The 21041-nt window shown below is 35.8% G+C and overlaps 1 protein-coding gene across 1 annotated transcript in view; it reads right to left on the bottom strand.

Annotated features, from left to right (window-relative positions):
- Positions 1-21041, bottom strand: part of USH2A (usherin) — a gene marked incomplete at both ends in the record, with an annotated part of 493855 nt that overhangs the window by 443855 nt on the left and 28959 nt on the right. Inside the window, 4 exons of the mRNA XM_081312822.1 lie at positions 4876-5060; positions 8605-8899; positions 10694-10757; positions 14046-14181. Of these exons, the coding sequence (XP_081168948.1) occupies positions 4876-5060; positions 8605-8899; positions 10694-10757; positions 14046-14181 (680 nt within the window). The remainder of the gene's footprint in view (positions 1-4875; positions 5061-8604; positions 8900-10693; positions 10758-14045; positions 14182-21041) is intronic.

Here is a 21041-nt window from a genome sequence, read left to right as displayed (position 1 = left end):
ATTCACAATTAGGATGTAAATCCCTACAATCAAGTTTGGCTCTTGGTGACCTCTTGGGTGTGTCCTATAAGGAATTGTTTTGCCATCTATTACAATAAAATATGAAGACTTTTCTTCTTAGGAGATATGAAAATGGATGGAAACTTAAGTGCATTCTTATCCTTTAATGAATAGTTCTCTACTATAATTTGTTTGCAGATCAACACAACGTAGATTTTTTTAAAAAAAATCCAAATAGCATTATATGGCAAATATGCAAATACTTCCTGATCAACAGTATTTAAATCTAGGAGAACAAGTAAGATGTCCTGTTAACTTTAGCTTTAAAATCACAATGGTAACTCATTTCCTATCAGCTAATTCTTCCTTTGGTACTTCAAATGTACGTCCCTTTCTGTGGATTTTTTTTTAATTAGGTGTAACTTCCCTATGTAACATTGTTTACCTGCATCATTTCCAATTATTATGTCATGTAATTGAAGGGAAAACACTGTTCCATTATAAAACATTTCTACAGTAGCACCATTTCATACATTAACACTTGCAGTTTTTTTGAAGATGCACTATTTCATACGCTGGGCTGTTGTTTTTAATACACTTTTGACTATTTACGAAAACATTTCCATCCCTTTGAATAATATGTAAGCCAACTATGTTTTATTGAATATGAATGCACCTTCAATAGCCCCTTACTCTTCTCCTGTATAGTAATGTAGGTGTGTGTAGAAGTTCAGAGAAAATGCTGACACTTTTAATAGCCTAACTGCCAAGATTGAAAAGAAGGGGAGATAGAAGAGAGAGGCAAACAAACAGCTATTGCACCTGGTGGAATGGCCCCTGATGGGTTTTCAGACAAGTGTTAAACATTCCTGATGCCGAGTGTTTTCTAAAATGTCCTCAGAGCTGTTGCAATTAGAGAGTTATAGCTAACTGCAGATTTAAAGGGGGTAAAAAGCAAGCAAGAAAAGCTTTATTATTTGTTTTATGCAAAGCAACAGTCTTGTAAAATTCTAGAACAGTATGTAGCTGCAGAGATGTTGTTTCTTAAGACTATGCTAATCATTCACAATTCTCAAAAGTGAAGATATGCATTTACCAAGCTAAAGGAAGGCAAGCACTCACTATGCAGTTTTTGTGCAAATCACTCTTTCTTTCCCCACCTCTGCTTTTTTGGCAACACAGCAAGTACAAAATAAATAAATACTTTCCCCCCTATCTTGTAAGCTTTTCTGGTCTTTAAAACCAGTGCTTTTTTTCTAAAAAAAAAAAGGTATCGGAACTCAGAGGTGCTGTCACTGGGAGCGATGCCGGTGTCTTGCTATGGCGTCGCTGCCCATCCTTTGCACCCCTGCCCCTGCAGCTTGGAGCCACATGCCGCGGGGATTTCACTCCCCATAGATGCCGTGGGGATTCCCCTCCCCACAGTTGCAACGCCGTGGCCCATGCTGACCCTCCACCTGGAGCTGCTCCGAACCCTGACCCAGAGCTGTGTTCCTTGTGGCAGTGGTCTCCGGTGCCAAATAGCCTCTTTCCAACGACATCCAGAAAAATTTGTAACAAACATTGGAATTCTCAAGGCCATGATTGGTATTTCCCAGCAATCTGTTACTGGAAGGAAAAAGCAATCCCTGCTGCGTTACTGATCCCAGAGAAGCATTTGCATCTATGCAGGTATCCTTAGGGTGCCATAGTTATGGATGAGAAATATTGGTTGCAAAGTTGGCATTTCTGGATGTAATTCAGATATTTTGGACTTATTTTTGTTTCTTTGCATGTTTGATATTTTTAAAAAGGCATATGCTACTGACTACACCTATGCACATATGTAACATCTTTTGCTAGGATACATGACCACTGCTTGTCCAGAATGTGAAAAGTGAAAGATTGTGACTAAACAAAATTTTAATGTACAGATAATACCACCAGAAATTATTTTAGCCTTTTTAATAAATGTTGTTATTGATGTTAAGCTCACCATGGAAAACATCGTACTGTATATTGTTGTGTATATAGTAGGTTAATTATTTAAAGACTGAAGTGCAACATAACTAGATTTTAAATAATCTATTTTTCAAAACACACAACAGTCCAAACAGTAAAAGTAAAGTACAAATTAAGAATATTTCATTCTTAAGAATTGCTTAATTTAAAGTGGTTTAGTTATAATAGATGGTTATAGATTCAAAATAGTTTTCAAGAGTGTACAAAAGATACTATTTTTTCTAGCATCAGCTAAATTAGACATATTACATTGAGAAAAATGTTTCTCATTTCTTTCCTGTTACCTTTATTGATTTCATTGCAGAGATGTTAACATAGGAAATAGATTATTTTGTTATCTAATTTTAGCTTCGAAAAGACAGAAGCAGATGAAAAATGTGAGGTTCTTTCCTGTTGGCTTTTTTGAATTAGCTGTTTTAGATTCTAAAAGTTTAGTTCCTAAAGAAGTAACCTTGTAAATAATTTTAATGTCCTCCTCTAGTGCAGGGTAGGCAACCTTGGCTCTTTTATGACTCAAGGATTTCAACTCCCAGAATTCCTGAGCCAGCATGGATCAGCTTGGAAACCTCTCTCTTTCCCTTCAGCGTGGCTGGCTCAGGATTTCTGGGAGTTGAAGTCCACAAGTCATAAAAAGAGCCAAGATTGCCTACTCGTAAAGCCAATAGAAGGAGCTTTTTTTTTTGCAAAAAAGGTGCCCGAACGCCGTTCTGAGTGTTCTATGAGAAAAAAGCCCTGTTTAAAACTATCCACCTTTAAAGTGTTCTGACAATCAAGTTTTCAGTTTATTTACTAAAATATATGCATTGATCTGTTGGAATCCAGCAAATAACATTTGGCTTTTATATTAATTTATGTAATACTGTTAATAGTCACTATTAAATATCTTACACATTTCTTCATCTCCTAAGTATTTTGGAGGCATTTACTTTTTTTAATGAAAGACATACTTAAGACTTAAGAGTGGTGATCAGATCATCTTAATAAACTATTTTGGATGGGGCAGGAAACCACTATCTTGGGTAGTATGCTGAAGACCACATTGAAAGAGCGGGGCTAAGAAATGAACAGTCAGGTGAAAAATACCCTATATATTAATATAGATAGACCTTGCTTACCAGCTGCCTTGTGCAATAACCATTTGAAGTTATGACAGTGCTGAAAAAATAACTCTGCAATCAAGGCACACATTTACAACCTTTATAGTTCGTCAGTCATGCGATCACCATTACAATCAGCATGCACTGTCCTGTGGCTGAATGATACTTTTTCTCATCCACTGTCCCTTACAGAGCAGAGAGATTGGAGAGGAAGCGATTACAAGAGAGTAAGAAGGCACACAATGACCAATACCCATCAAAAACAAGCTGTCCCAAATGTGCTACACAAATAGCCAATGTATTCTCCACTGTCTGTCTGCTTACTCTCCTGTAATTTCTCTCTGCTTGGAGGGGGAGAAGTGAAACAAACAGATCAGGAATAAGACAGATTATTGCCTAAAGGTATTGCTTGTTTTTCTCTCTTACCTTCCCTATCCTACTTGTTTAAGCAATTTATCTGGTTTGTGGAGGTGGAGAAAATAAGTGATGATATATATCTCTGTGTTGGTGCATATGTTTGGAAGTTGGAAAGAACACTCTGCTTTCAAATGATTTGCTATGAAAATATAGTTCTGTGCCTGTGTGCCATGGCCTAATAATCAAGGTGGAATTTAATGGCCAAGGTGGAATTGTAATTTTCATTTTCTCTGGTCAAGAGCTGCAGTCTTTGCCAAGATCAGGCAATACAAACTTTGGAAGCATTCTTGAAAGTAATTTATGACTCTGGCCCTCAGACACTTTAGCACTTAATTTCCAAATAATCACCCTGAAGGAGGACTTAATTGTGAGCTGCTGCTGCTGCTGCTGCTATGAGACTCAAAATATTCTAGTCCAGCATAGAAAATTATTTAAGGCTATTGGTCACACTAGAAGGTTCAGAAGCACGTTTTCAAAACTTCTTCAAAACAATTTTGGGGGAGATTTCATATGATTGCCATAGAAGGGCTAGTTAATAATTTGATTGATTTATTTTGGAACCACCCATCTCCCTCTCAGAGGGATTCCACATGGTATACAATAAAACACTAACATATAAACACAGTATATAAAAGTTAAGATTTAAAAAGAAGCAAGAATGATAAAAAAACAATGTTACATTAATTAAAAGAATGGGGGTGCTCCCTTGTGATCCCCAGGTAACAGCCATGATTTCACACCTTTTCAGAAGGCCGGGAGAGGGGGGGGCTGCCTCACCTCTGGGAATTCAATACTCCACTGGGGGGCTCTTTTATTTATTTATTTTATTTTATTTATTTTTGGGAATTATATGCCGCCCTATCTCCCGAAGGACTCAGGGCAGCTAACAACAATAAATCCTTTTCCTGGACCCTGACAGTAAGCATTGCTTAACTGACAGCGTCTGCAACATACCTTCCCTGCCTGACTGGGTGGGACAGACTGATATAATGGGACAAAGACGGTTCTGCTAGTATATGGCTAATAATGAAATACTTGATTAACAAAACAGGCAAGATTTCTCTCCCTGCCAAAAAATAATAATAAAAATAAAACTCAGTCTCTCAAATGTGGTTAGTTTTCCCATTTTACTTTTTGTAAAAACACACACACTTTGTTTGTTTGTTTGCTTATTTATTGGTAGCTAAGTAGACTTTCAACTTTGGTTGTAGCCTCTCATCATTTTTACTGTGTGAAGAAAAAAAAATGAAACCACGTGGGGCAAGGAGCCATGTGGGAAAAACAAAAGCATCTGCTAGTTTATGTTCCCTGTGCAAATACAAGATTTCAGTAACTTGATTCAATATAAGCTTGTTCATACCTAGGAAGCTGTAGGCAGTTGACAGAATCTGGATATTGCAGTGATCCGTTATTCTCCATTCCAAATACACTACAGTCCCTTGCAAAGTACTGCCAGTCTTCCCAACCAATGGAAGGTTGCTTTTTTCTTTGTAGTCGGATTGCTTTAGGCTGGGGGCTGAAGAACTGGATTATAACATAAAACACCTGCAAATCAACAGCAAAATATGAATTGATTTGGAAATCTTACGTAAAATCAGAAAGAAATCTTTAAGGTCATAAAGTCCAAACCTCTGCTCAATGTAAGATCTCCTAAAAGTATGTCTGATCTGACATTTCACTCTGTGTGGTAGGACCTCCAGTGAAAGAGAAGTCAACATGTCACATGGCAGCCTGTTTCCACTACCAATTCATCCTGACATCTAGCTTAAAGCAACTTCCTTGTAATTTTAACTCACTGGTTCTGGTTCTGCTCCCCAGGCCAACAGGAAATAAATCCAGTCCCTCTTCTGTGTGACATACTTCCAGGTATTTAAAGATTATGATCCTCTCCTCTCAGGTATCTTTTCTCTGAGCTAAACATACCCATTAAATGTTCCTCACAGGGCTCAATTTCCATATGCCTCACCATTCGGTTAGGTCTTCTTGGTATCTCTTTTCTGAATTTTCTGTAATCAGTTATTGTTCTTTCTGAACAATAATAGTAACTTCACACTTGCACTTACTGCAAATGTTGACTTCACATTTATGCCTGTTGCATGCTGACTATTGTTCAATATTTCAGTAAAAACGATTCAAGTCTTAATTACAAAAATATGAGATTTTTTTTAAAAAAAATAACTATTCAAACTTATAAAAAATGTAATTTTTTAAAAAAATCCCATTTATATCCCGCCCTTCTCCGAAGACTCAGGGCGGCTTACAATTTAAAGCACAAATCAATGTGCTTAGCAATACATATTCTCAGATTTTTTTTTTAATCATTATGCCATTTAGAGAAAAAAACAAAAACAAATCCAAATACCAGAACTCCAAAGCACTTTTTTGGGTGGGCGTGGGGTGGTGGTGGTGGAAATAATCCAATCTGATAGTGCAACTCATTTAAATAAATGAGTCAAACAAACCAAGAAAACATCCTGGATTTTTGTTTCACGTACATGAAAGTTAAGATAACATTTCTTATTTGTCTTTGACTTTCTTACTGGATTTATGTATGTCTTGTTTATAGGAGAATTTTGTAACTTTGGATGATGTCATCAGTTCTATAACACTAATGATAATGCAGCATGTCTTTTACTATTCTGAAAAAAAATATATATATCCATAGATTTCAACTCAGGTAGCCTGGATTCATGTGACTGATAGTGGACAATAGCGCCAATAGAAGAACTTACATAATTTTATATGCTATTTTTGTTTACTGAACTGTGCTATAATCTGTGACATTAATGGGAAAATCACATCTTTGACTACAGAAAGTGGAAATGAAGGACCATCATAAATGTTTAGTTGTTGTTATCATATGTACCAAACACAATAACATTATGTTATTCATAATGTATTCCTTAAACAATTTTATGGAAATGTTTTATAACTAGAAGTAGTTCTTCTGGAAAAGAAAAGATTACATCAGTTCTAACAGAACAAACAAAAATCCTAGGCTAACATCGAAAAACTTTCCTAAAGTTAACTACCAACAAAGGATCCAAGTGAAAGTAATACCAAAGCAGGAGTAATTCTACTCATATGTTCAGTGATCATAAGTGAACTCTAGTGCTTTATATTCTTGAGCATTTATTACACCCTATGCCAGGGATCCCCAATCTATGGTCCATGGCCTGGTACTGGGCTATGGCCTGTTGGCCACCAGGCCCCGGGAATAACTGGCAAGATCCCCCCCACTCGCAGTAGCACTGCTGTGAGGGCACTAGCAACCCCATTTGTGTATGCGTGGGGACGCTAGCACTGCAGCCAGTGTCACACAGTCACAAGCATCCTGTTTGTGCATGTGTGTGGGTGCTAGCACATGTGGCATGGGTGCATGTGACCCATTTGCGCATGCACCGTGGAGGTGCGTGCCCTGCTTGCCACCGCCATGCACACGCCCATTTGCACATGCACATGCAGGGCCACGTGCATGCACATTTTACTGCTGCTCCCTTTCCTTCTGGGCCGCCAAGCCGGAAAGGTTGGGGAGCTCTGCCCTATGCTATTACATTGTGCTCATTCTACCTTCTTGCAGAACAATTGGGTTCTTATTATTAAAATAAAATAAATATTATTGTAAAATAATATTTCACAAGTCACAATCTAATATGCCTTGTTATACAAAGTAAAACAAAAAAGCCCAAAAGGAAGACAAGTTGTTATCCAATGGATTCCATAAGAAAAGCTAAACATTCAAAGTTCTAAATGCAAACTATTTTTTTGACAAAGCAGTTCCCATTTCTGAAGCAAAGTATCTTAAGCAAGAGATTTCTTTCTCCAGAACAGAAGCCTCTTGCAGACTTTGGAATGGCCAACTGATGCTTCGAGGTGATATGAAGATATATATTTTTTGTCAAAGCAAAAAAGCACTGTTTTATTCACTGTTATAAATTGCAATGGTTCCAATATACATTTTTTTCTACCTTATCCATCATTACAAATTTCTAAACTGTGTTTGGAAAAACCCAGAACTCTTTATATTTATCATACCACATCAGTGAACCTGCAGACAGTTTTCCATGAATAATCGGTTGTTTACCAGTACCAATCTGCCATGCAACACTTAATAGCCATATGTCGAGCATCAAGGTTGCATCCCTTGTAATCCAAGTGGGCACACAAGAATTTCCCAAAATTAGGAGGTAGGAATTCCTGAATATACGGAAAATCTTTAAAGAACTAAAACTGCTAAAAAAAATTCATTTAGAGTATCTAAAAACTATTTAAATTCCTGAAATATTACATTTAAAGAATAGGAGACAAAAAACACGAAAAATGTATATGTTTGCCTTTTTGTGTCTGTATAATTTGACTCCTGGTGACTATGCAGACAAGTCCATGCAATTTTCTTGGTAATGTTTTTCAAAAGTGGTTTGCTATTACAGATAATCCTCAATTTACAATAATTTATTTAGTGACCATTCAAACTTACAACAGCACTGAAAAAAATGACTTATGATTGTTTTTCACACTTATGACTGTGGCAGCATCCCCGTGGTCATGTGAACAAAATTCAGAAGCTTGGCAAATGTTTCATACTTATGACTCTTGCTGTGTCCCAAGGTCATGTGATCACCTTTTGCGACCTTCTGCCAAGCAAAATCATTGGGGAAGCCAGATTCACTTAACAGCCATGTTACTAACTTAATAACTGCAGTGATTCACCTAACAATTGTGGCAAGAAAGGTTGTAAAATGGGGCACAACTCACTTAACAAATGTCTCACTTAGCAACAGAAATTTTAGGCTCAGTTGTGGTTGTAAGTCAAGCACTATGTATATTTTCTTCCTAGGCTGGCACAAAGTCTCCAACTGGCTTTATTCATAAGACAGGACTAAGACTCAGGGTGTTTGGTTCCTAGCCCAGTGACTTTAACTACTACACCAAACTGCTTCTCTTGTGTTTATCTCCACTCAAGAGAAACCAGTGATATCAAAATAATTAACTCAGAATATATTTTTCATTGATCCTTATTTCATTTGGAATATGCTTGAATTTTTTGTTAATGAAAACATAAGATAAGAAAGGAGAACTTTAAACTCACCTGGTACTGTCCATTTTCTAAGTCAATGGTGATGGTTACTCCATGACGTAGATGTTCAGTGGTGCTAAATATAGATGAAATCCATGTAGTTCCAATATCATTATCATTGATATAGCTTAAAGGGTGAGCTTCAGGATTTAGTCTGAGCACTCTGTCATTAGTTGTGTCATCTGCACCATTAGGAATGCAATACCTCTGAACCAAAGGATGTACCCTTGGGTGACTTCCAGGACAGCGACATTCTGATTGAATACGTAGTTGAGGAAATTTTCCAGACCATACTTCAAAAATGTCTCTAGAATAATAGAAATAAATAAGAAATCGGCAAGGCACATCACAAAGAAATGAGGGTAAAAAAGGGTAATTTTTAAATACCTAGATACACGATTATGCACAAATGTCCTATCCAAGGACTTGCAGACAAAACCACCAGACTGGTAGGCACAAAAGATACAGTGTTCTTAATTATGGCCCAGTTTTTACAGAAGGATTTTTCTAACGGAAGGTAATTGATCTCCATTCTGTTTTCAGACAGGCTTTAAAGAACCGCTTTTAACTGAAAAGCACAAGTAATCCTCAGTTAATGATAGTAATTGGGACCAGAGTTTTCTTTGTTAAGCAATGCAACCGTAAAACTCAATGTCACATGACTGCAGCTCTTAGCAAAGGCAACACGGGCACTCCCCATTGCTATAATTAAGTGAGGATCGCAGGTCGTTAAGCAAGTCCCAGGTGGCTTGGAGGCAGGCCAGCAGGTAGGTCAAGGTGCAGCATGTGGTGCAAGTGTGGTGGGGCCAGCTGCTGCCATCCAGAGGAAGATATGTAAGCAGCTTGTAAGGCATGATGTGTTCCTGATGTGGTGGCAGGCAGGGGAAAGTGCGAACAGCTTCCTGGAGCAACTTAAGACCTTCCCTGCCAGCTTACCCATTGATTTTGCTTGTGGGAAGCCAGCAGTAAAGACTGCCAACGAGAATAACATGACTGCAAGATTCTGCAACTATCATAGGGGTGAGACAGTTGCCAAGCATCCAGATTGTTATTGTGTAACCGCAGGAGCGCTATGATGGCTGGAACTTTGAGAACTAGTCATAAATCTCCTTTTTCAATGCTGTCATAACTTTCATTGTCACTGAATGAGTGGGGTTAACTACCTGAAAATTCAACATTATTGTGCAAATAATCATTTTAAGTTTAGTTGTCCTTTATTGTACTTCTTGGTTTTCACTAAAAAATAAGAGCTTAGATTTATTGCTTATTAAGTTATTAATTTATGTATTTGGGACAAGTTTCATTATCTAAAGAGCAGTATGGACAAATTTAAACCATCAATATCTAAAATATATTAATACAGCCAATTCTAACATGAATTTTTGGGTAAAAAGTTTATAAATAGGTAAGGAGATATCTTTTGTTACAAATTTGTTGCTATGAGTCACTAATTGCTGGATTTTTAAAAAATAATATTTGCAATAATGCAATCCAACATACCACACAAACAGTAATGGCACACTAAATAATCCTTTCAAAGGCATTTCAGTCATTTTTTTATGCTGTATGATCTTCAAAGCACCACACCACAGTGTTATGGGAAGTGCTTTGTATGTGTATTATAGATGCAGATATATGTTTCATCTAATCTATTTCTTCTGCTTATAAAATGTAGCATTTTTGACTGAGAAGGAAGGAGGGACCATACAAAAGTTTTGAAGGCAAACATAGGTTTTCCATGATCTACAACAGTTGAATGTGTTTACAGTGTTTCAGTGTGAATGGTTTACATGAGAATTAGGGAGATGTCATAAAGAAATCAGTTGTGCTCTAGGAAAATCTCACAACATATGGATATTATGTGATTGGTGTACAGGGGCTTTTGTTTGTTTGTTTAATTTCTTGCTTAATATCTTGAAAGTACAACTGCTTGAATCCATGCAGCCAATTAAAAGCCTTTTTTGTATTCAGATTGCATGAAGCTATAGTTACACATCCAATGACTTTAAAAAAAAGCCCAATAAACCATATTATCATAGTTACATCTTTTTTATCTTGATCATTGCATTTTTAAGTTTTGCAAAATTGAGAAAGTCCCTACCTGTTTGTAAGGGCCATTTGGTACAATCTGAAATCTTGCATCCTCCCGACAAATTGCTCTGAACCTGCAAAAATACATTATAAATAAATAATCCAGTTCCATCAACCAGAAAACAACTCTGTGCTGCTTGAGGAAATCTTAAATTCAGCACACAGAGCTCTCTCTTGCACAATTACCTTTTCTGAATGAAACCATCTTGGTTCCGAACAAAACTATGGAGGGCAGTAACTTAATTCTTTTGATTAAAATGATTTATAATAACTTTATGGGAACATTTTGTACCTATCCCTTATCTGATTACAGAGGTGGCAGAAAAACTGGCTCATTAGACAGAAGTAATGAGCCAGTCCATGTGCCATCTCTAATTAGAGAAGAGATATACTGGAGACAACTGTAGGTATCACTTTACGTGATAAAGATTAAAGGTTTATTTTTAAGATTTCTTTTTGTCTTGCATAAGTATTCTGTATCTGGTATTCAAAATAACAGTGCCAACCACAAGCACTTTGAAACGAGAAAACTTTCAAGTTTTGATGTATAGGAGCTCAGTGGTTTCTGAGAATAAATCAAACTTTCTTCAGGCCAGATGCAGATATATTTAGGCCTCGGCTCCAAATTACAGTTTGTTCTGGATCAGTGCTACTCAGCCTTAATAAATCTGCAGAACCAATTCATCACCAAACAGAATTTCAGGGAGCTGCAAAATCACTGAAACCTTATATTGACAGCCATGGTCAGAAAATGGGGAAGGGGATCAATCTCAGCATCACCAAATATTCACTCAGGATTACTTCAGTACATGGGAATTTCTGAGAAATGTTGTTTTTTTCTTATTCCTTTTCCTTAGCTTACTAAATGAAATGTTCCCAAAAGTTTTAATACTTGTTTTTTTACTGGCAAAGGAACTTAAATTTCTTATTGCAAAAACAGAATAAAAATAGTTCACAATCCAAACACCTGAAGTAGAAAAGGAATGATGGCCAAAATTAGTAAAATCACATATGTGACAATAGGAATAGCACTTAGGCTTATAAATCACTTCATAGCGCTTTGCAGCCCTCTTTAAGTGGTTTACAGCATCAGCATATTGCATCCAACAATCTGGGTCCTCGTTTTACTGATCTCGGAAAGATGGAAGGCTGAGTCAATCTTAAACTGGTCAGAATCGAAATCTGGCTGCAAGATTGCAATACCACATTCTAACCACTGCACCACCATGACAAGACTTTGTTTCTATAATCTATTATTTATCCTCTAAAAACTTGTAGTTCTAACCTAATCACACGTAAGGAACATATTAGAATATTAGAAAAACAATTCACTTTTGGCTTTCCAACAATGACATCTTCACCCAGGGAAGGATGGCAGGCTTGCTCTATTCACTCTTGTGCATCCCTTAAATCAGACATCCAAGCAACTCTTCAAGTAGATTGATTGATAGTCTTGACCAAGCTTTTACTTTATCTTGGTGGAGAGAGGTGAGTTACTGAGTTACATTACCATGCTATTGATGGCTACTAAAGGGAAAAGTGAGGGTCAGTTTGGTGTAGTGGCTAAGGCATCAGGCTAGAAATCAGAAGACCATGAATTCTAGCTCTGCCTTGGGCATAAAGCCAGCTGGGTGACTTGGGCCAATCACTTTCTCTCAGCCCTTGGAAGGAGGAAATGGCAAACCACTTCTAAAAACTCTTGCCAAGAAATCCTCAAGAATTAGACATGATTGAATGTAAGAAAAAAAATGGGAAAGGTAGTTTAGCCAATTATAGTTATATTAAAGTAACATTCTAAACAGAGTACTTGTACCAAGTGCAGTGAATAAAGTGCATGATATTAAGTACAGTGAATGGACTGTTTGATGACACTATTAAAAGGCTGCATGTTGCAGCATAATGACTTGAAAAAAATCTGACTGCAGAGTCCAGTTACATACATACATTTCTATCATTTGTCTATAGTAGCTTACAAAATAGAGGGAATACTTTATTTATTTATTAAATCTCAATATTGCTACAGTGAAAATTATCCTTTTTTTCATCCAACAGATCCTATTTTTTGTCCAATTTATCTATTTGAACAATTGCTTTTGCACAGGATGAGGTGCTCGGAATTGTCCTGGATGATTACCTCCTTCCCAACTGTACTATCAGCTTGCCTTCAGGTAGTCAAAAGTAGGAAATGGTCATACATAGAAATTTGTTTAGGATTATTTTTAACAACACTTCTAAATTACTGTTGCAGCCTCTGTTAAACAGAAGTAGAAGAGATAAATAAAACATCTATATATCTAGAGAAAGATGTGAGGCAAAATAGATAATACTAAAACTAATAAGATCTTGTCTCATAAACCAGCTTTAACACTGGTTCAAAAGAGGAAAGTGTAGAAAATTGACCTGTCAATACCTAGAGATAGTAGAATAGAAGACAAAGAATTGGAGCAGATAAAAAAGTATCAAGATCTGAAAAATGAAATAATGAAAAACTGTTATTACAAATTCTTTTATTTCAGCTTCGTTTTTATTCTACCTCCTTTATCCAAGCTGCATTCATGTTGTATTTGAAGCCCAGCACCAGCTAAAGAACTGGCAGCTCTGACTTCATACTGTTGTCTACACTCTGGATAGGAAGACTATCAAAATAAAGACAACGAATCATGCCCTTCATCCACAGAGTGTCATTGAGAGACTCTGCTTACCAAGGTGGGTGTGGAATATCTGCAAGAACTACTGGGATCACAAAATGGACAAAGTCACAGAAAATGAAGAAGCTAAAGTGCTCTAGGATTTTAGATTTCAAAGAGACAATAAACATTCATATAACACCCAGAGTTAACAAATGTTGATAAGAAAGATAAAGAGCTGGATAGTGCACATTGCAGTATCTGGAAACAGCAGAAGAGAAGAGAAAGAACTGGGGGGGGGGGGGCGTTAATCACAAAAGACAAAAAAATCTGCAAATAGAAATAGAACAACTATGGCAAGTTTGCTCTGTAAGAGAGCAAAAAAGTACCAGTAGTAATAGGCTCCTTAGGTATAATCCCAAAACCTTTGGAGCACCACTTGGACACCATTGGCATTGACAAAATTACCACCAGTCAATTATAAAAAGCAGCTTTACTTGGAACAGGTTACATCCTGCGACTATACCTTTAATACCATCAAACATCCACATCTGCCTATCCCAGGTCTTTGGGAAGGGCTCAATAGATGGATAAAAGTGTGAAATCTTGTGTAAACATCTGGCTAACTGTGTGACAAACCATAATAATAATAATGAGGTTGTTGAACATCGCATAGCCATGCAATCTAATTTTTTTAGTTATAATTATAATGTCTGTCCATTCAAAACCACTCACCATTTAAATTTTGCCCAATTCTCCATACGCCACCAACAGATGGATCTGCTATTAGCCCTGTGAGAATTCTGGAATCAAAGGCTGTATCGTCATCTTCCAAACCATTTATAAAGAAACTAATTCTGTCATGATGGACCTATAAATTGACATGTGCAATAGAAAGTCTTGTAAAAAAACAATAATCCTACACATTTCTGTCAAATTAGCTTGGAATATACCGTGTTTCCCTGAAAATAAGATCCAACTGGAAAATAATCCCTAGCATGTTTTTTCAGGATGCTCGTAATATAAGCCCTACTGCCCAAATAAGCCCCAGTTAAGATCATCAGCCAGATGGACGCATTTAGTACCGTATTTCCCTAAAGATAATACTTAACCACAAATAAGCCCTGTTGTGTCTTTTGGAGCAGACCCTGTCTTATTTTCAGGGAAACACGCTACTTTACCAAATGTTTCAGTATAATCAAGTAAAGAACAGCAATTTGTATTTATTAATCATTTCCCATTAGAAAAAATTAAATTCATTTATGAAAACAGAAATATGCTCAATAGCTAAATTAAGGAAGCCTCAAAAGTTCAAAATGTTATAAAATTAAAAAAATATTTTTAATTCCAAGAATTTCACATATATTAATAACATTTGGCACTAGCGTAATGTGGTTATCTCTGTACCTATGGTATATCTATTGGTGTTTTGATGATAACATTAAAAATATATGAAACAATATTTATTTATTACATTTATATAGCCACACATCTCATCGAATAGTAACTCTAGCAGCAGACAATTAAAAAGTAATCATAAAATCAAAATATTAAAACCAGTAGAATTAGCAAACATCAACAATATTATTAGTAACAAGTTGGCTGGGAAAAATTATGTAAAAAGTAATGTAGCCATTTCATTAAATCATCATATCCTTGTGATCCCCAAGCCTGCTGGCACAACCATGCTTTCAAGGATTTCTGGAAAGATAACAAGGATGAGGTGAAAGGTGCTTTTTCAAGAGATAACTGGACTTTTTCTGTTTTTTCCTTCAAGATGTTTTGCTTCTCATCTAAGAAACCTCTTCAGTTCTGATTGAATGGTGGGGAATGGAAGGATTTATGTTCCTTGCAGTCATCTGGTCATTAGCACTCTTTCTGAGACACATTGAGGCCACTTGGAGGTTTATCTGTGCCCTCAGGGTGTGGAGAGGTTCCCCTCAGAAGAAGCCAAAAGAAAATATATTGAAGATTATCCTGCAATATTCCTCTGCTTCCTATGAGTACAGGATGACTGTTGTTGTTAAGCATTCCAGTCATACTTTATGACTTCATTGTTTAGTGACAGAAAGTTCAATTCCAATTGCTATTGTAAATCAAGGATTAGCTGTATATCAAAGGGTATATTTTCACAATGGAAGTGATTTTCCTTCATAGATGTATTGACAAGTAGCACACTCTCCTATAGTATCCCTATCTTCTATCATATGTTAAAGTCCATGAGTCAAACATAATAATAATTAGCATGATTACTAGCAAGATATTAGTTTCCCTTAAGCTACTTTTTGCAGGTTTCAATTTAGGCAAAATCACATTTTATGGGTGAACTTGGATTGAGATCCTTATGGAAACTTATACTGTACTGTGCTTTGTAGAGAAAGCATTAAGATGCAACATTAGAATATATCCAGCTCTTACTCAAGAATCTGAAAGTACTGTCAATCTTATTAAAACTTAATAATAATATAATGGTGAATTGAAAGGAATTGTGAATAATCTTTCAATGGTGTGCACGCAGGAAACATTTAATTTGAAATAACTGAATTTTAGCCATAATTTACCAATTTTACTTTCTAGCACTTTGGGGAAAAGTCATGGAGTAAAGGGCACATTAACTCTTAATAAATTACGTAATCTGATATACAACTTTAAAAAGACCTGATAAACAGGAAAACACTTGAAATTGCAATATCTGCACCTTCCTTTACATTCAGTAACCATCTATTTCTTTATTTATTCAGTGCTTCTGATTTTTTTCTAGACCAGTTTTTTACTGAAGGAAAAGCAAAACAATGAACACATTTCTCCCCATGAAGATAGTAACCTTTTGAACTAAAGTTGATACACAGCAGTCGGATTCTACCTGTCTGTGGTGTTCATCAGATGATGTGTGTTCCAGCTCAGTTGTGTTAGCCATATTCGGCTATGCAACATAAAGGATCTAAATGGGAATAAAATATTTTCCAACTAATAATATAAATATGAAAAGTCTGACAACTAAATTTTGCTCCATACTTGCTAATGCTTCTGTGAGTTTGCAACCAAGCTTGACTCTCCAACTCCACTAATTCATTTTACCAAACCTCCCAAGATTCCCATGTTCTCCCTGAAGATTAGCTACATGTTTTTCTTCTCAGCAATGTTGTTCATTTTTCATTTTAGAATTTTAATCCTAAATATTGGGTACTTTGCTTTTCCACTTACTGTGTTCCATGAATCTCTTTTAAACTTCTTTTTTGCTACAAGAAAATCCATCTTATATCCAAATTCGCTTCCAGGAAAGCCCTGTAATGGTTTCAATCTGATGTAACATTATTTACCTAATTTGGGATCGAGGTGTGTTTCATGCAGGAAGAGTAGTCAGATTATTCACAAATATGATATTGCAATGGTGCGTAATATGAAAGGATAACCGTAGAGCTCAGGACTGCCCCTGATTTTCGTTTGTTCTGCCGGGACCTGAAGACCTGGCTCTTTGAGCTTTCCAGCCAGAACTGAGAATTTTTAATTTTAATTTTTAACTTATTGTAATTGGGTTTTTAATCAGAGTGATAGGGGTTTTAGATTTTTAATCAAGGATAATTTAATCTATTTTAATTGTTATTAACTTTTTGTATTGTAATGTTGTTTTAATTGCCTTGTGAACCGCCCTGGGTCCTACGGGAGAAGGGCGGTATATAAGTTCAATAAATAAATAAATAAATAAATAAATAAATAAATAAATAAATAAATAAATAAATAAATAAGTAAGTAAGTAAGTAAGTAAGTATTGTTTTAATTAAACAAATAAAGAATGATACTGTTTAGTATACCATGCTAACAGTTCCTAGATGTCTCTAACCTAATCTGAGCTCTATTGTTAACAAACAATGTGTTAATAACCAGGACCCAATTTTTATGTAAATCAGGGAGAGAAAGGGGAAATTAATGAAAGGGCAACTGCACATTTCATGCCTCAAGGGGAGAAATCATAGCATATTCCACACAACTTTCTACATTATCAGAACCAGTGAAGATTACAAAAAAGTTATAGTGAATAGTTGAATATCATAAAATTATTGCTGAAAAACTTTAGATGATTCAGTGATAAAAGCAATTCCAGAGACCCCATCACTCTTATAAAGTTGCCCATGGTGCCTACAAAAATCTTCCTTTAAATTGAGTTGACTCCAGGAGATAACACTGATTGGCAACATACATAAGTGATTTACTACTGCCATCTTCTGGGATGTGTTCTGACTTCCCATGTAGGCTACAAGCTGTATTCCCTGGTGGCTTCCCATCCAAGTACAGACTAGATTTGATCCTACTTTGCTTTTGTTAGATAAGCCAAATTCAGCTATGTGCTACCAATGAGCTAGACCTAAATTCAAGATAACTACTGTTTCCCTTCCTCTTTTGTTTTTTTATTTTATATTATACTGTAATCTTTTCTAGGCAGAGTTTTATCCTTTTGCATCTGGTAATGTATTGCTCATTAAAATGCTAGTGTTGTGTGTGTATAATGTTCTTTCCCTCTATGTATATGTGTATTAGTGTGTGTGTGTGTTTGTGTGTGTGTATATATGTTTGTGTGTATGTGTATGTATGTGTGTATGTGTGTGTGTATATACATATACACATACACACACATATACAGTAAAGTTTTATCCTTTTGCATCTGGTAATGTATTGCTCATTAAAACGCTAGTGTTGTGTATGTATAATGTTCTTTCTGTCTATGTATGTGTGTGTGTGTGTGTGTGTGTGTGTGTACACACACATATTCATACATACATATTATTCTCCATGTTAGCAAACAATATTCACATGTTGCTTTGCACAGCTGATTACTCAGTATTTACTCCAGATGTACAATAAATGTGATTCTTCATTCACATTCTGAAGCTTACCAAGAGGCTACTGGACAAGCTGGATGTTCGTATCTTCTGACATGCACCATGATTAAAGCTGACCTGGGCAACAGTTTGAATGCAGCGACATATACGTACATGCTAATGGATCATTTTGTCTGTTTTAATAACTCTTAAAAAATAATCACATGTAATAAACCTTTTGTCCTTTACTGATGCACAGCTTGTTTTAAGGAAGAAGGTGGAGGTTTTAAAGAGAGATTTGGCTATGGCTATTGTTCCTACTGTTGCCAGTTTGTAGAAATCTATTTCCATTTTATATAAAGAAGTACTTGTGAGTTTAAAGGGAAGACTTGTCTTTCCAAATAGATGCTGAGAAAAGCTAGAGTACTTTAATCTGCCTTGATATCCACTCTAATCAAATCAAATGGGACTGGAATAATTGCATCCTAGAAAACTGACTGTGTGAAAAGAAACAAAAAGGTTATGAAAAGATAGAATAATTCAGTGCAAAAGCAAAAGTGAAGCTTTGCAAAATTCATTTGGAAAATCAACACATACTAAGTGTTTAAAGTACCATTCTAATGTCAATACAGCCACATACATTTCTGACCAATATAAAAAGCTACAGTTATCTATAAATTAAGCCAAAATTGTTGTCATTAATGATTCAGGCAGCTTATGCTTTCTAAAATTTTAAGGAAGGAACTGTGAAATGAATAGAAATAGATTTGAAATGATTTCATTTCAACCCTGAGCTACAAATATTCTCCTTTATTGGTAGAAATAGATTTTTATTATGAAAACTCACTTTCACTGAATAAATAGAAAATATAGGTCCTTGGGTTTATTCTTTTTATTTCCGGAAGTAGTCAATATTGTATGGGTTTGAGAAAATATGAATTCATTGTCTTTCCGGTGAAAAATCTGAAGAGTATTATCATGACTAGCAGCATAATTTGGTTTTTGCATACAAAAATGAGAGAACATTATCCAATATTATTCATTAGCTTTATCCATTAACACAGTTTCTTAAAATGTGGTCCTAAGACTCCTGTGGGATCCCAAGATCCTTTCGGGGGTCCAGAACCAACATTATTTGTCCAATAGTTACTTACAGAGAGAGAGAGAGAGAGAGAGAGAGAGAGAGAGAGAGAGAGAGAGAGAGAGAGAGAGAGAGAGAGAGAGAGAGAGAGAGAGAGAGAGAGAGAGAGAGAAGAAGAAAGAAAGAAAGAAAGAAAGAAAGAAAGAAAGAAAGAAAGAAAGAAAGAAAGAAAGAAAGAAAGAAAGAAAGAAAGAATACAAAGCAAAACTAAATAAAATGTCTTTGTGGATCAAAGTGGGTATTGCTTGCCATGTTTTCCTTTTTTCCATCTCAAGATTTTTTTTATAGCCTGTTACTGTCTTTTGCTGTTTGACTGTTATCATTATAAAAGATACAGGCTTTTCTACTTTGTTATTTGTAGCATTATCTCATGTTTTACAACATCTTTGCACACAACACGCAGGCAACATGAAATACAACTAGTGGAAAGTTCTCAGTGGTATTAATGCATAAAAAAGAATGTGGTTCCATCTTCACTGTCTTTACCCAGCCAAAAGCTGATGAACAGCCAATTTTCCTTTATCACATTAGCACAGCCATGAGGGAAACGCATTTGTTCTAGTCAGCTACACTAAAGATACTATTACCAATCTAACATATACATGCTTTATATCAGCAGTATTCTCGGAGTATGAGAGAGCCAACAATATATTAACACTAGCATGACAGTTTATTTAAGAAAAGAAAATTGTCTCTGTAGAGGGACAGAAGTTAGAAATGTATGGCTAAAGCTCAGTGTCACCGGCCTAATAAAGGTAATAATTCTTCGGCTTTCTTTATAGCAGGTAACAGTCCAGTGACAGTCCTGTCATATCATTCAAATAAAAATGTTGTCTTTTACAAGTTTAAGTGCACCTTTATTTTTAAAGTCGGAAATGAAAGCCACCTTACATTAACTTTCCTTGGTAGGAGTATTTGTGCTTTGGGTTGAGGATTAGCCTGCTTACCTCTATTAAGTGGCTAATTACAATAAGCTTGAATTACACACCACAGTGTCTCCTATCATTTTTAATACTGAATCAAGTATTTATAGGAATGAAGCAAAAAAAAGATGGTTGAGTGGCCCAAAATATCATATTATGTTAAAATCAATGATTACTAGTTTGTTTTCCTTCTGCACCAATTGGCTCTTTTATTTTTATTTTATATTTACATTTATGTTATCAATATTCAAGCATTGCTGGTCTTCAGGTGAGTTTCGATCCTAAAAAGCTGACGGGTCTCCATTTTTCAAAGGACAAGAGCCACAGGGTTGTAATGCAATCTAAGAAAAGGCCTACAATTCGTGTTTTTTTTTTTTTATTAGGATGATTTAAAACTAAAATTGGCATGCTAAGCCAATTTTCCTATGTTCTTTGGCACAGAATTATTGGGTAACTCCTCTGCTGCTGTTTTGTAATTTGCTGATTTTCAACAGCATAATTTGGTTCAGTTCCAGAGACTACACACAGCAGACAGGTGCTATGTACAATTTGTAGTATACGAGGTGCTTTCTGCATCTCTCCTACTGGAAAAAGTCTCTCATCAAGTGTTGCATATGTCCAGAGATGAACTTGAATCAAAACACACCACAAAGTTGCACCTTGGAAGGGTCTTCCAAGCACATGCATACATTAGTGGGCAACCTTTCATGCTTTTGTCTATCTCAGAGCATTATACAATCAGGGCTCCATAACTTTAGATATACAGTAACTAGTAATTTTATACATATAGAGGTCCAATTAGGAATGCCTTCCATTTTCAGTATTAATTTATGAATGCCAGGATTAAAAG

This window comes from Vipera berus, assembly GCF_964194415.1.
Source record: "Vipera berus genome assembly, chromosome: 1".
Classification (NCBI taxonomy): Eukaryota; Metazoa; Chordata; class Lepidosauria; order Squamata; family Viperidae; genus Vipera; species Vipera berus.
This window is presented reverse-complemented; position numbering and strand designations above follow the sequence as displayed.